Here is a 15,207-nt window from a genome sequence, read left to right as displayed (position 1 = left end):
GACAGGAAGAGACAGGGAGGACAGGAAGACAAAGGGAGAACAGGAAGAGAGAGGGAGGAGAGGAACAGAGAGGGAGAACAGGAAGAGAGAGGGAGGACAAGAAGAGAGAGGGAGAACAGGAAGAGAGAGGGAGAACAGGAAGAGAGAGGGAGGAGAGGAACAGAGAGGGAGGACAGGAACAGAGAGGGAGGACAGGAAGAGAGAGGGAGGACAGGAACAGAGAGGGAGGACAGGAAGAGAGAGGGAGGACAGGAAGAGAGAGGGAGGACAAGAAGAGAGAGGGAGAACAGGAAGAGAGAGGGAGGACAGGACGAAACAGGGAGGACAGGAAGAGACAGGGAGGACAGGAAGAGACAGGGAGGACAGGAACAGACAGGGAGGACAGGAACAGACAGGGAGGACAGGAAGAGAGAGGGAGAAAAGGAAGAGAGAGGGAGAACAGGAAGAGACAGGGAGGACAGGAAGAGACAGGGAGGACAGGAACAGAGAGGGGGAACAGGAAGAGAGAGTGAGGACAGGAACAGAGAGGGAGGAGAGGAACAAAGAGGGAGGACACGAAGAGAGAGGGAGAACAAGAAGAGAGAGGGAGAAAAGAAAGAGAGAGGGAGGACAGGAAGAGACAGGGAGGACAGGAACAGACAGGGAGGACAGGAAGAGAGAGGGAGAAAAGGAAGAGAGAGGGAGGCCAGGAAGAGAGAGGGAGGACAGGAAGAGACCGGGAGGATAGGAACAGACAGGGAGGACAGGAAGAGACAGGGAGGACAGGAAGAGACAGGGAGGACAGGAAGAGACAGGGAGGATAGGAACAGACAGGGAGGACAGGAACAGACAGGGAGGACAGGAACAGACAGGGAGGACAGGAAGAGAGAGGGAGGAGAGGAACAGAGAGGGAGGACATGAAGAGACAGGGAGGACAGGAAGAGACAGGGAGGACAGGAAGAGACAGGGATGACAGGAAGAGACAGGGAGGACAGGAAGACAAAGGGAGAACAGGAAGAGAGAGGGAGGAGAGGAACAGAGAGGGAGGACAGGAACAGAGATGGAGGATAGGAAGAGACAGGGAGGAGAGGAACATAGAGGGAGGACAGGAACAGACAGGGAGGACAGGAATAGAGAGGGAGGACAGGAATAGACAGGGAGGACAGGAACAGAGAGGGGAGGACAGGAATAGAAAGGGAGGACAGGGACAGATAGGGAGGACAGGAAGAGAGGGGAGGACAGGAAGAAACAGGGAGGACAGGAAGAGAGAGGGAGAACAAGAAGAGACAGGGAGGACAAGAAGAGAGAGGGAGGACAGGAAGAGAGAGGGAGGACAGGAAGAGACAGGGAGGACAGGAAGAGACAGGGAGGACAGGAACAGAGAGGGGGAACAGGAAGAGAGAGTGAGGACAGGAACAGAGAGGGAGGAGAGGAACAAAGAGGGAGGACACGAAGAGAGAGGGAGAACAAGAAGAGAGAGGGAGAAAAGAAAGAGAGAGGGAGGACAGGAAGAGACAGGGAGGACAGGAACAGACAGGGAGGACAGGAAGAGAGAGGGAGAAAAGGAAGAGAGAGGGAGGACAGGAAGAGAGAGGGAGGACAGGAAGAGACCGGGAGGATAGGAACAGACAGGGAGGACAGGAAGAGACAGGGAGGACAGGAAGAGACAGGGAGGACAGGAAGAGACAGGGAGGATAGGAACAGACAGGGAGGACAGGAACAGACAGGGAGGACAGGAACAGACAGGGAGGACAGGAAGAGAGAGGGAGGAGAGGAACAGAGAGGGAGGACATGAAGAGACAGGGAGGACAGGAAGAGACAGGGAGGACAGGAAGAGACAGGGATGACAGGAAGAGACAGGGAGGACAGGAAGACAAAGGGAGAACAGGAAGAGAGAGGGAGGAGAGGAACAGAGAGGGAGGACAGGAACAGAGATGGAGGATAGGAAGAGACAGGGAGGAGAGGAACATAGAGGGAGGACAGGAACAGACAGGGAGGACAGGAATAGAGAGGGAGGACAGGAATAGACAGGGAGGACAGGAACAGAGAGGGGAGGACAGGAATAGAAAGGGAGGACAGGGACAGATAGGGAGGACAGGAAGAGAGGGGAGGACAGGAAGAAACAGGGAGGACAGGAAGAGAGAGGGAGAACAAGAAGAGACAGGGAGGACAAGAAGAGAGAGGGAGGACAGGAAGAGAGAGGGAGGACAGGAAGAGAGAGGGAGAACAGGAACAGAGAGGGAGGGAGGACAGGAACAGACAGGGAGGACAGGAACAGACAGGGAGGAGATGAACAGAGAGGGAGGACACGAAGAGAGAGGGAGGACAAGAAGAGAGAGGGAGAACAGGAAGAGAGAGGGAGGACAGGAAGAGAGAGGGAGGACAGGAACAGACAGGGAGGACAGGAACAGAGAGGGAGAACAGGAAGAGAGGGGGAGGACAGGAACAGAGAGGGAGGAGAGGAACAGAGAGGGAGGACACGAAGAGAGAGGGAGAACAAGAAGAGAGAGGGAGAACAAGAAGAGAGAGGGAGAACAAGAAGAGAGAGGGAGAAAAGAAAGAGAGAGGGAGGACAGGAAGAGACAGGGAGGACAGGAACAGACAGGGAGGACAGGAAGAGAGAGGGAGAAAAGGAAGAGAGAGGGAGGACAGGAAGAGACAGGGAGGATAGGAACAGACAGGGAGGACAGGAACAGACAGGGAGGACAGGAACAGACAGGGAGGACAGGAAGAGAGAGGGAGAAAAGGAAGAGAGAGGGAGGACAGGAAGAGACAGGGAGGACAGGAAGAGACAGGGATGACAGGAAGAGACAGGGAGGACAGGAAGACAAAGGGAGAACAGGAAGAGAGAGGGAGGAGAGGAACAGAGAGGGAGGACAGGAACAGACAGGGAGGACAGGAACAGAGAGGGAGGATAGGAAGAGACAGGGAGGAGAGGAACAGAGAGGGAGGACAGGAACAGACAGGGAGGACAGGAATAGAGAGGGAGGACAGGAATAGACAGGGAGGACAGGAACAGAGAGGGGAGGACAGGAATAGAAAGGGAGGACAGGGACAGATAGGGAGGACAGGAAGAGAGGGGAGGACAGGAAGAAACAGGGAGGACAGGAAGAGAGAGGGGGAACAGGAAGAGACAGGGAGGACAAGAAGAGAGAGGGAGGACAGGAAGAGAGAGGGAGGACAGGAAGTGAGAGGGAGAACAGGAACAGAGAGGGAGGGAGGACAGGAACAGACAGGGAGGACAGGAACAGAGAGGGAGGAGATGAACAGAGAGGGAGGACACGAAGAGAGAGGGAGGACAAGAAGAGAGAGGGTGAACAGGAAGAGAGAGGGAGGACAGGAAGAGAGAGGGAGGACAGGAACAGACAGGGAGGACAGGAACAGAGAGGGAGAACAGGAAGAGAGGGGGAGGACAGGAACAGAGAGGGATGAGAGGAACAGAGAGGGAGGACACGAAGAGAGAGGGAGAACAAGAAGAGTTAGGGGGAACAAGAAGAGAGAGGGAGAACAAGAAGAGAGAGGGAGAAAAGAAAGAGAGAAGGAGGACAGGAAGAGACAGGGAGGACAGGAACAGACAGGGAGGACAGGAAGGGAGAGCGAGAAAAGGAAGAGAGAGGGAGGACAGGAAGAGACAGGGAGGATGGGAACAGACAGGGAGGACAGGAACAGACAGGGAGGACAGGAAGAGAGAGGGAGAAAAGGAAGAGAGAGGGAGGACAGGAAGAGACAGGGAGGACAGGAAGAGACAGGGATGACAGGAAGAGACAGGGAGGACAGGAAGACAAAGGGAGAACAGGAAGAGAGAGGGAGGAGAGGAACAGAGAGGGAGGACAGGAAGAGAGAGGGAGGACAAGAAGAGAGAGGGAGAACAGGAAGAGAGAGGGAGAACAGGAAGAGAGAGGGAGGAGAGGAACAGAGAGGGAGGACAGGAACAGAGAGGGAGGAAAGGAAGAGAGAGGGAGGACAGGAAGAGAGAGGGAGGACAAGAAGAGAGAGGGAGAACAAGAAGAGAGAGGGAGGGAGGGGAACAGAGAGGGAGGACAGGGACAGACAGGGAGGACAGGAACAGAGAGGGAGGACAGGAAGAGAGAGGGAGGACAGGACGAAACAGGGAGGACATGAAGAGAGAGGGAGGACAGGAAGAGACAGGGAGGACAGGAACAGACAGGGAGGACAGGAACAGACAGGAAGGACAGTAAGAGAGAGGGAGAAAAGGAAGAGAGAGGGAGAACAGGAAGAGACAGGGAGGACAGGAACAGAGAGGGAGGAGAGGAACAGAGAGGGAGGACACGAAGAGAGAGGGAGAACAAGAAGAGAGAGGGAGAAAAGAAAGAGAGAGGGAGGACAGGAAGAGACAGGGAGGACAGGAACAGACAGGGAGGACAGGAAGAGAGAGGGAGAAAAGGAAGAGAGAGGGAGGACAGGAAGAGAGAGGGAGGACAGGAAGAGACCGGGAGGATAGGAACAGACAGGGAGGACAGGAAGAGACAGGGAGGACAGGAAGAGACAGGGAGGATAGGAACAGACAGGGAGGACAGGAACAGACAGGGAGGACAGGAACAGACAGGGAGGACAGGAAGAGACAGGGAGGATAGGAACAGACAGGGAGGACAGGAACAGACAGGGAGGACAGGAACAGACAGGGAGGACAGGAAGAGAGAGGGAGGAGAGGAACAGAGAGGGAGGACAGGAAGAGACAGGGAGGACAGGAAGAGACAGGGAGGACAGGAAGAGACAGGGAGGACAGGAAGAGAAAGGGAGAACAGGAAGAGAGAGGGAGGAGAGGAACAGAGAGGGAGGAGAGGAAGAGAGAGGGAGGAGAGGAACAGAGAGGGAGTATAGGAAGAGACCGGGAGGACAGGAAGAGACTGGGAGGACAGGAAGAGACAGGGAGAACAGGAAGAGAGAGGGAGAACAGGAAGAGAGAGGGAGGAGAGGAACAGAGAGGGAGGACAGGAACAGAGAGGGAGGACAGGAAGAGAGAGGGAGGACAGGAACAGAGAGGGAGGACAGGAAGAGAGAGGGAGGACAAGAAGAGAGAGGGAGAACAGGAAGAGAGAGGGAGGACAGGAAGAGAGAGGGAGGACAGGAAGAGAGAGGGAGAAAAGGAAGAGAGAGGGAGGACAGGAAGAGACAGGGAGGATAGGAACAGACAGGGAGGACATGAACAGACAGGGAGGACAGGAACAGACAGGGAGGACAGGAAGAGAGAGGGAGAAAAGGAAGAGAGAGGGAGGACAGGAAGAGACAGGGAGGACAGGAAGAGACAGGGATGACAGGAAGAGACAGGGAGGACAGGAAGACAAAGGGAGAACAGGAAGAGAGAGGGAGGAGAGGAACAGAGAGGGAGAACAGGAAGAGAGAGGGAGGACAAGAAGAGAGAGGGAGAACAGGAAGAGAGAGGGAGAACAGGAAGAGAGAGGGAGGAGAGGAACAGAGAGGGAGGACAGGAACAGAGAGGGAGGACAGGAAGAGAGAGGGAGGACAGGAACAGAGAGGGAGGACAGGAAGAGAGAGGGAGGACAGGAAGAGAGAGGGAGAACAAGAAGAGAGAGGGAGAACAGGAAGAGAGAGGGAGGACAGGACGAAACAGGGAGGACAGGAAGAGAGAGGGAGGACAGGAAGAGACAGGGAGGACAGGAACAGACAGGGAGGACAGGAACAGACAGGGAGGACAGTAAGAGAGAGGGAGAAAAGGAAGAGAGAGGGAGAACAGGAAGAGACAGGGAGGATAGGAACAGAGAGGGGGAACAGGAAGAGAGAGTGAGGACAGGAACAGAGAGGGAGGAGAGGAAGAAAGAGGGAGGACACGAAGAGAGAGGGAGAACAAGAAGAGAGAGGGAGAAAAGAAAGAGAGAGGGAGGACAGGAAGAGACAGGGAGGACAGGAACAGACAGGGAGGACAGGAAGAGAGAGGGAGAAAAGGAAGAGAGAGGGAGGACAGGAAGAGAGAGGGAGGACAGGAAGAGAGAGGGAGGACAAGAAGAGAGAGGGAGAACAAGAAGAGAGAGGGAGGGAGGGGAACAGAGAGGGAGGACAGGGACAGACAGGGAGGACAGGAACAGAGAGGGAGGACAGGAAGAGAGAGGGAGGACAGGACGAAACAGGGAGGACAGGAAGAGAGAGGGAGGACAGGAAGAGACAGGGAGGACAGGAACAGACAGGGAGGACAGGAACAGACAGGAAGGACAGTAAGAGAGAGGGAGAAAAGGAAGAGAGAGGGAGAACAGGAAGAGACAGGGAGGACAGGAAGAGACAGGGAGGACAGGAACAGAGAGGGAGAACAGGAAGAGAGAGGGAGGACAGGAACAGAGAGGGAGGAGAGGAACAGAGAGGGAGGACACGAAGAGAGAGGGAGAACAAGAAGAGAGAGGGAGAACAGAAAGAGAGAGGGAGGAGAGGAACAGAGAGGGAGGACAGGGACAGACAGGGAGGACAGGAACAGAGAGGGAGAACAGGAAGAGAGAGGGAGGAGAGGAACAGAGAGGGAGAACAGGAAGAGAGAGGGAGGACAAGAAGAGAGAGGGAGAACAGGAAGAGAGAGGGAGAACAGGAAGAGAGAGGGAGGAGAGGAACAGAGAGGGAGGACAGGAACAGAGAGGGAGGACAGGAAGAGAGAGGGAGGACAGGAACAGAGAGGGAGGACAGGAAGAGAGAGGGAGGACAGGAAGAGAGAGGGAGAACAAGAAGAGAGAGGGAGAACAGGAAGAGAGAGGGAGGACAGGACGAAACAGGGAGGACAGGAAGAGAGAGGGAGGACAGGAAGAGACAGGGAGGACAGGAACAGACAGGGAGGACAGGAACAGACAGGGAGGACAGTAAGAGAGAGGGAGAAAAGGAAGAGAGAGGGAGAACAGGAAGAGACAGGGAGGATAGGAACAGAGAGGGGGAACAGGAAGAGAGAGTGAGGACAGGAACAGAGAGGGAGGAGAGGAAGAAAGAGGGAGGACACGAAGAGAGAGGGAGAACAAGAAGAGAGAGGGAGAAAAGAAAGAGAGAGGGAGGACAGGAAGAGACAGGGAGGACAGGAACAGACAGGGAGGACAGGAAGAGAGAGGGAGAAAAGGAAGAGAGAGGGAGGACAGGAAGAGAGAGGGAGGACAGGAAGAGAGAGGGAGGACAAGAAGAGAGAGGGAGAACAAGAAGAGAGAGGGAGGGAGGGGAACAGAGAGGGAGGACAGGGACAGACAGGGAGGACAGGAACAGAGAGGGAGGACAGGAAGAGAGAGGGAGGACAGGACGAAACAGGGAGGACAGGAAGAGAGAGGGAGGACAGGAAGAGACAGGGAGGACAGGAACAGACAGGGAGGACAGGAACAGACAGGAAGGACAGTAAGAGAGAGGGAGAAAAGGAAGAGAGAGGGAGAACAGGAAGAGACAGGGAGGACAGGAAGAGACAGGGAGGACAGGAACAGAGAGGGAGAACAGGAAGAGAGAGGGAGGACAGGAACAGAGAGGGAGGAGAGGAACAGAGAGGGAGGACACGAAGAGAGAGGGAGAACAAGAAGAGAGAGGGAGAAAAGAAAGAGAGAGGGAGGACAGGAAGAGACAGGGAGGACAGGAACAGACAGGGAGGACAGGAAGAGAGAGGGAGAAAAGGAAGAGAGAGGGAGGACAGGAAGAGAGAGGGAGGACAGGAAGAGACCGGGAGGATAGGAACAGACAGGGAGGACAGGAAGAGACAGGGAGGACAGGAAGAGACAGGGAGGATAGGATCAGACAGGGAGGACAGGAACAGACAGGGAGGACAGGAACAGACAGGGAGGACAGGAAGAGAGAGGGAGGACAGGAACAGAGAGGGAGGACAGGAACAGACAGGGAGGACAGGAACAGACAGGGAGGACAGGAAGAGAGAGGGAGGAGAGGAACAGAGAGGGAGGACAGGAAGAGACAGGGAGGACAGGAAGAGACAGGGAGGACAGGAAGAGAAAGGGAGAACAGGAAGAGAGAGGGAGGAGAGGAACAGAGAGGGAGGAGAGGAAGAGAGAGGGAGGAGAGGAACAGAGAGGGAGGACAGGAAGAGACCGGGAGGACAGGAAGAGACTGGGAGGACAGGAAGAGACAGGGAGGACAGGAAGAGACAGGGAGAACAGGAAGAGAGAGGGAGGAGAGGAACAGAGAGGGAGGACAGGAACAGAGAGGGAGGACAAGAAGAGAGAGGGAGAACAAGAAGAGAGAGGGAGGACAGGAACAGACAGGGAGGAGAGGAACAGAGAGGGAGGACACGAAGAGAGAGGGAGAACAAGAAGAGAGAGGGAGAACAAGAAGAGAGAGGGAGAACAAGAAGAGAGAGGGAGAAAAGAAAGAGAGAGGGAGGACAGGAAGAGACAGGGAGGAAGGAACAGACAGGGAGGACAGGAAGAGAGAGGGAGAAAAGGAAGAGAGAGGTAGGACAGGAAGAGACAGGGAGGATAGGAACAGACAGGGAGGACAGGAACAGACAGGGAGGACAGGAACAGACAGGGAGGACAGGAAGAGAGAGGGAGAAAAGGAAGAGAGAGGGAGGACAGGAAGAGACAGGGAGGACAGGAACAGACAGGGAGGACAGGAACAGACAGGGAGGACAGGAAGAGACAGGGAGGATAGGAACAGACAGGGAGGACAGGAACAGACAGGGAGGACAGGAACAGACAAGGAGGACAGGAAGAGAGAGGGAGGAGAGGAACAGAGAGGGAGGACAGGAAGAGACAGGGAGGACAGGAAGAGACAGGGAGGACAGGAAGAGAAAGGGAGAACAGGAAGAGAGAGGGAGGAGAGGAACAGAGAGGGAGGAGAGGAAGAGAGAGGGAGGAGAGGAACAGAGAGGGAGGACAGGAAGAGACCGGGAGGACAGGAAGAGACTGGGAGGACAGGAAGAGACAGGGAGGACAGGAAGAGAAAGGGAGAACAGGAAGAGAGAGGGAGGAGAGGAACAGAGAGGGAGGACAGGAACAGAGAGGGAGGACAAGAAGAGAGAGGGAGAACAGGAAGAGAGAGGGAGAACAGGAAGAGAGAGGGAGGAGAGGAACAGAGAGGGAGGACAGGGACAGACAGGGAGGACAGGAACAGAGAGGGAGAACAGGAAGAGAGAGGGAGGACAGGACGAAACAGGGAGGACAGGAAGAGAGAGGGAGGACAGGAAGAGACAGGGAGGACAGGAACAGACAGGGAGGACAGGAACAGACAGGTAGGACAGTAAGAGAGAGGGAGAAAAGGAAGAGAGAGGGAGAACAGGAAGAGACAGGGAGGACAGGAACAGACAGGGAGGACAGGAAGAGAGAGGGAGGACAGGAAGAGAGTGGGAGGACAGGAAGAGAGAGGGAGGACAGGAAGAGACAGGGAGGACAGGAGGAGAGAGGGAGGACAGGAAGAGACAGGGAGGACAGGAGGAGAGAGGGAGGACAGGAGGAGAGAGGGAGGACAGGAAGAGACAGGGAGGACAGAAGGAGAGAGGGAGGACAGGAAGAGACAGGGAGGACAGAAGGAGAGAGGGAGGACAGGAAGAGACAGGGAGGACAGGAGGAGAGGGAGGACAGGAAGAGACAGGGAGGACAGGAGGAGAGAGGGAGGACAGGAAGAGAGAGGGAGGACAGGAAGAGACAGGGAGGACAGAAGGAGAGAGGGAGGACAGGAAGAGACAGGGAGGACAGGAGGAGAGGGAGGACAGGAAGAGACAGGGAGGACAGAAGGAGAGAGGGAGGACAGGAAGAGACAGGGAGGACAGAAGGAGAGAGGGAGGACAGGAAGAGACAGGGAGGACAGAAGGAGAGAGGGAGGACAGGAAGAGACAGGGAGGACAGGAGGAGAGGGAGGACAGGAAGAGACAGGGAGGACAGGAGGAGAGAGGGAGGACAGGAAGAGAGAGGGAGGACAGGAAGAGACAGGGAGGACAGAAGGAGAGAGGGAGGACAGGAAGAGACAGGGAGGACAGAAGGAGAGAGGGAGGACAGGAAGAGACAGGGAGGACAGAAGGAGAGAGGGAGGACAGGAAGAGACAGGGAGGACAGGAGGAGAGGGAGGACAGGAAGAGACAGGGAGGACAGGAGGAGAGAGGGAGGACAGGAAGAGAGAGGGAGGACAGGAAGAGACAGGGAGGACAGAAGGAGAGAGGGAGGACAGGAAGAGACAGGGAGGACAGGAGGAGAGAGGGAGGACAGGAAGAGACAGGGAGGACAGGAGGAGAGAGGGAGGACAGGAAGAGACAGGGAGGACAGGAGGAGAGGGAGGACAGGCTGAAGTAAGTAACGTTCTCAGAATGGTAGTTCATTACACCTGACCTTCACACTGACCAACAGAGAATACAGCAGCAGGACCACTGCTCTGACACCGCCACCGGGCCAGTACGCACACACAAACAAACAAACACACACAAACACACACTCGCTCTCTTGAAGAAATGTTTCTGCTGTTTTGTTATTGTCCTCACAGACCCTGCCTGCTCCTACAACACGATTTCCAAATCCAAATAGCAGACACACACATACATACAAAATAACACACACACACAGAAGCACTCTTCCGTATAGAGAGGGGAAGTGGAGTGGAGCAGACCCAGAGAGAGAGATACAGAGCATTGTAAATGCAACAACAACAAAAATTGTACATGAACTATTTGCACATCCTTACAACACTGTATATAGACATAATATGACATTTGAAAAGTGTATTATTTTTGAACATTTGTGACTGTAATGTTTACTGTTCATGTTTTATTGTTTATTTCACTTGCTTTGGCAATGTAAACATGTGTTTCCCATGCCAATAAAGCCCCTTCAAATGTTATGAATTACAGAGCCAGCCTGGAAAAGCCTTTCTGGGGTCTGTCTCGTTACAAAGACCCCTGACTGTCTGTCTGTCTGTCTGTCTGTCTGTCTGTCTGTCTGTCTGTCTGTCTGTCTGTCTGTCTGTCTCTTCACAAAGACCCCTGACTGCCTCAAAACATCTCTGTCTCTTAGTCTGTCTCTTAGTCTGTCTCTTAGTCTGTCTGTCTGTCTGTCTGTCTGTCTGTCTGTCTGTCTGTCTGTCTGACTGTCTGTCTGTCTGTCTGTCTGTCTGTCTGTCTGTCTGTCTGTCTGTCTCTTTACAAAGACCCCTGACTGCCTCAAAACATCTCTGTCTCTTAGTCTGTCTGTCTCTGTCTGTCTGTCTGTCTGTCTGTCTGTCTGTCTGTCTGTCTGTCTGTCTGTCTGTCTCTTCACTCTCACTCTTTCTCTCTCATTTGTTTATTGACTGTATGTTCAGGCTATTCCCTCTACAGTTGAATACAAAGAGGCACTTCATGCTGAGTGCCACCAATCCTCTGGGAATGCTCTAGAAGTTGTTGGTGTACATTAACCATGACACCTATCTCTCTTACCTTGGGCCATTACAGAGGTAGGATCTTAATTTGAGCCAGTTTGCTACAGAAGGAAAATAATCCTGCAGCAACAGGAAATGTGAATTATTATGTGGATTCTAATTACTGGAAATGTTTTTAAATTACAAACTTTAGATGCCTTTTTAAACCTTGAATACACTACAAGTTTGCAATTCCTGCTGTGCAGGAGAATTCTCAGCAACTACAGAGTGATGAAATGAAGATCTTACATCTGTAGTTGAGCAAAACCCATCCCACAAACAAAGGCTCAGTTAGCAGTACAAAACATGTATGTTATTGTATAAAGTGGGTCCTACCTTTGGCCATTTGGGGTTGAGCAGGCGGGCTTTGAGGGCGTCGTCCAGGGCGGTCTGGTACTGTCCAAGGCGGAGATGGGCCGCTGAGCGGTTACTGTACAGGATGCAGTTCTGAGGGTCTGCAGACAGGGCCTTCCCATAGAGCTGCACCGCCTGGCTGTACTGCCCCCGCTGGCACGCCTGGTTACTGCAACGCACTGCTTCCAGAAACTCTGTCTTAGAAAGGATAGGAGGCCCAGGAGGGATGGAGGGAGCGATGGAGGGATGAGGGTCTGTCTTACGGAGAGAGGGAGCGATGGAGGGATGAGGGTCTGTCTTACGGAGAGAGGGAGGGCTGGAGGGATGAGGGTCTGTCTTACGGAGAGAGGGAGGGCTGGAGGGATGAGGGTCTGTCTTACGGAGAGAGGGAGGGCTGGAGGGATGAGGTTCTGTCTTGCAGAGAGTGGGAGGAATGGGGGGAGCAGAGGTAGAGGACGAAGAGGAGGTGCTTCGGCCAGAAGAGCGAAGGCCAAAGAGAGAGAACTAAAGAGGAGAAGAGAGAGGGGGGTGGGAGGAAGAAAATACATGTAGGGAGGAGTGGTCAGTTATCTTTTAATTCAGTCAAATACCTTTTTCTCAACATTACAGTCATTTGACAGTCAAGTTGTGTCATCATTCCCTGAACAGCACCATGTTAATGTACAGCTGACTTTCTAATCTGTTCCACCAAAACATCAACGCAATGTTCATACCTACATTTGATATAGTGTGTGCGAGTGTGTGTTTGTGAGTGTGAGAGCGTGTGTGTGTAATGTGCACGTTGAGGTTAACTCTCTGCTTCCCTCCCTGATCTGCTGCTCCCAAATTTGTCCTTTCAGAATTACTTACATCAAGGCTGTCATTATCTCTCTCTCTCTCTCTCTCTCTCTCTCTCTCTCTCTCTCTCTCTCTCTCTCTCTCTCTCTCTCTTTCTTTCTCTCTTTCTCTCTCTTTCTTTCTTTCTTTCTTTCTCTCTCTCTCTCTCTCTCTCTCTCTTTCTTTCTCTCGCTCTCTCTCTCTCTCTGTCTCTCTCTCTCTCTCTCTCTCTCTCTCTCTCTCTCTCTCTCTCTCTCTCTCTCTCTCTCTCTCTCTCTCGCTCTCACACACACACACACACACACACACACACACACACACACACACACACACACACACACACACACACACACAGTCCCTGGAGTCCCAGTGGCATTCTCTGTCCAAACAGAGAGCAAACTGGAGCACTAACTCACACAGTAGAAAGTTTTCACTGAGAGAAGAAAGAGAGAGAGACAGGGAGAGATAGAGAGAGAGAGCAAGAGAGAGTGAGAGAGGGGAGAGAGGGAGAGGGGAGAGAGGGAGAGGGGAGAGAGGGAGAGGGAGAGAGTGGGGGAGAGAGAGAGAGGGGGAGAGAGAGAGAGGGGGGAGTCAGGAGAAGAGGAGAGAACAGCTGATTTTCAGCCCTTGCATATAGCTGGGTTTATATGCGTCACTCTTACACACACAACTTGTATCTCTCACTCTCTCTCCATCTCTCTCCCTGCGTATTTCTCTCTCTCTCTCACAAACACAGACGGAGGCGTGCAGGAAAATGCGCCATTGTCAAAGTGGAGCAGCAGTTGAAACAGTTGTGTTGGAAAAGTAGTACAGGAACACCGTCTTCACACACACACACACACACACACACACACACACACACACACACACACACACACAGACACACACACACACACACACACACACACAGACACACACACACACACACACACACACACACACACAGACACACACACACACACACACACACACACACACACACACACACACACACACACACACACACACACACACACAGACACACCACTTCCTTGTCTCTTCCTTCCTCCTCCCAGCCCAGGTCAGCAGGGAGACACATTCCTGAGAGAATGAAACCAGGGACCTCCTCTGACAGAGAGAGAGAGAGAAAGAGAGAGAGAGAGAGAAAGAGAGAGAGACAGAGAGAGAGAGAGAGAGAGAGAGAGAGAGAGAGAGAGAGAGAGAGAGAGAGAGAGAGAGAGAGAGACTAAAGGGGCAAAAACCACTATGCTGTTTGTCACCTAAGTAAAAGCTAATGTTACATTTAGATCTTGTCTTATCTTATTATTATTGTAATACTGTAATATGGCATATTCCACTAAATTGCTAATGAAAAGCGCGGCATGGGCTAGGCTACAGTACTACTGAATAGCTAAGCAACCTGGGCATAACATCAAACGGATCATCAAAGCACTTTGGCTGAAATTGATAGGTTAGTTACTAGCCTGCCTATAGCATACTATTGCAGTTAGCTAGATCTATAGCCTAAATGCTATGCACTGTCAAAAAAACTGTTGCCTAATTTTCTTTGTTCGCCATTGGGTTATTTACCCTTTCTTTCTTCGGTCGATGCTTCTCCATCCTGTTCTAGCTTTATACACAGCGGCAGCAACTTAAAACGTTCATCCCATGGCAGTTCGCTTCCCAAACAGCCAAGGAAACGCTGCGCTCTCCAACAACAATGTTTTCATGGACCTCAGAAAAATGAACAACAAGAGATATTCCACTTAACCGGCCGCGAACTAACTCAAGTTATTTCCCAGAAAGTGCGCCATGTTAAATCCGTTTTTCCCCGAGTAACGGAATTTGTGGCGGGTGGAGGCGGGTGGAGGCAGGCTCAAGCTCCACGGATGCAGCTCCAGTCGGTCTCCAGGTCTCAATTACCCGTGGTGACATCAGAGAGGGGTTGAGTTACCTAGCAGTTATTCATTCCTGTTGTAAGTATTGTTTCTACAGAAGTTTTGTAATAGATCGTTACTTACTGCAGACCTCTTCATAAATAAACAAGCCATACGCTTCAGATTAAAGTAGGTTACACAATTGCCTTGAATCAAAGGTGAAAAAATGAAAAATAATTATAGAAAAGACGATACAAACACCATCCCTTTGCATTTCATGAACGTATTCTAATAGTTATTGCTTACATAATAATAACCTAACACTTTGGTGTCTTTGATGTAGTGTAGTTTAATGTGTCATCAAATTGACAGTATTGTGAAGAAAACAGTAAGAAATAGCATACAGGCTATGTCAAGGTGTTTATTTTTTATTTTTTTAATGATTTAATTGAACCTTTATTTAACTAGGCAAGTCAGTTAAGCACAAATTCGTATTTACAATGACGGCCTACACCGGCCAAACTTGAACGACGCTGGGCCAATTATGCGCCGCTCTATGGCACTTTTGTGCGCCGCTCTATGGCACTTTTGTGCGCCGCTCTATGGCACTTTTGTGCGCCGCTCTATGGCACTCCCAATCACCGCAGGTTGTGATATGTGGCCTGGATTATTACAGAGTAGACAAATAATGAATAAAAACATTATATGCAAACATTGTTTGTTTTTCTATACAAGTAACTTATATGTACAATTTGCAGTCAGATAAAGTATTAAAAAAATGCTGAGCATAGACAGTAGTTTAAAAAAAAGTATTTTACACTATAGTACAGTAGCTTAGATATTTACATTCAGGACTTGAAACATCGTTTTTCTTTTACAGCAGTAA

The 15,207-nt window shown here is 52.1% G+C and overlaps 2 protein-coding genes across 2 annotated transcripts in view; both read right to left on the bottom strand.

The window, feature by feature from the left end:
* The window catches only part of LOC129813528 (tetratricopeptide repeat protein 28-like), a 115,605-nt gene extending 101,285 nt beyond the window's left edge, over nucleotides 1-14,320 (bottom strand). The window contains exons 1-2 of the mRNA XM_055865817.1: nucleotides 14,035-14,320; nucleotides 11,632-12,153 (exon numbers count right to left, since the gene is read on the bottom strand). Coding sequence (XP_055721792.1) covers nucleotides 11,632-12,153; nucleotides 14,035-14,064 — 552 coding nt within the window. The 5' untranslated portion in view covers nucleotides 14,065-14,320. The remainder of the gene's footprint in view (nucleotides 1-11,631; nucleotides 12,154-14,034) is intronic.
* Nucleotides 14,321-14,728: 408 nt separating this feature from the next.
* Nucleotides 14,729-15,207, bottom strand: part of pla2g3 (phospholipase A2 group III) — a 5,667-nt gene continuing 5,188 nt past the window's right edge. The window contains exon 7 of the mRNA XM_055865811.1: nucleotides 14,729-15,207. This exon is cut by the window's right edge and continues 508 nt beyond it. The gene's annotated coding sequence lies outside the window, so the exon portion shown is untranslated.

This window comes from Salvelinus fontinalis, chromosome 2 (genome assembly GCF_029448725.1).
Source record: "Salvelinus fontinalis isolate EN_2023a chromosome 2, ASM2944872v1, whole genome shotgun sequence".
In the NCBI taxonomy this organism is placed as follows: Eukaryota; Metazoa; Chordata; class Actinopteri; order Salmoniformes; family Salmonidae; genus Salvelinus; species Salvelinus fontinalis.
This window is presented reverse-complemented; position numbering and strand designations above follow the sequence as displayed.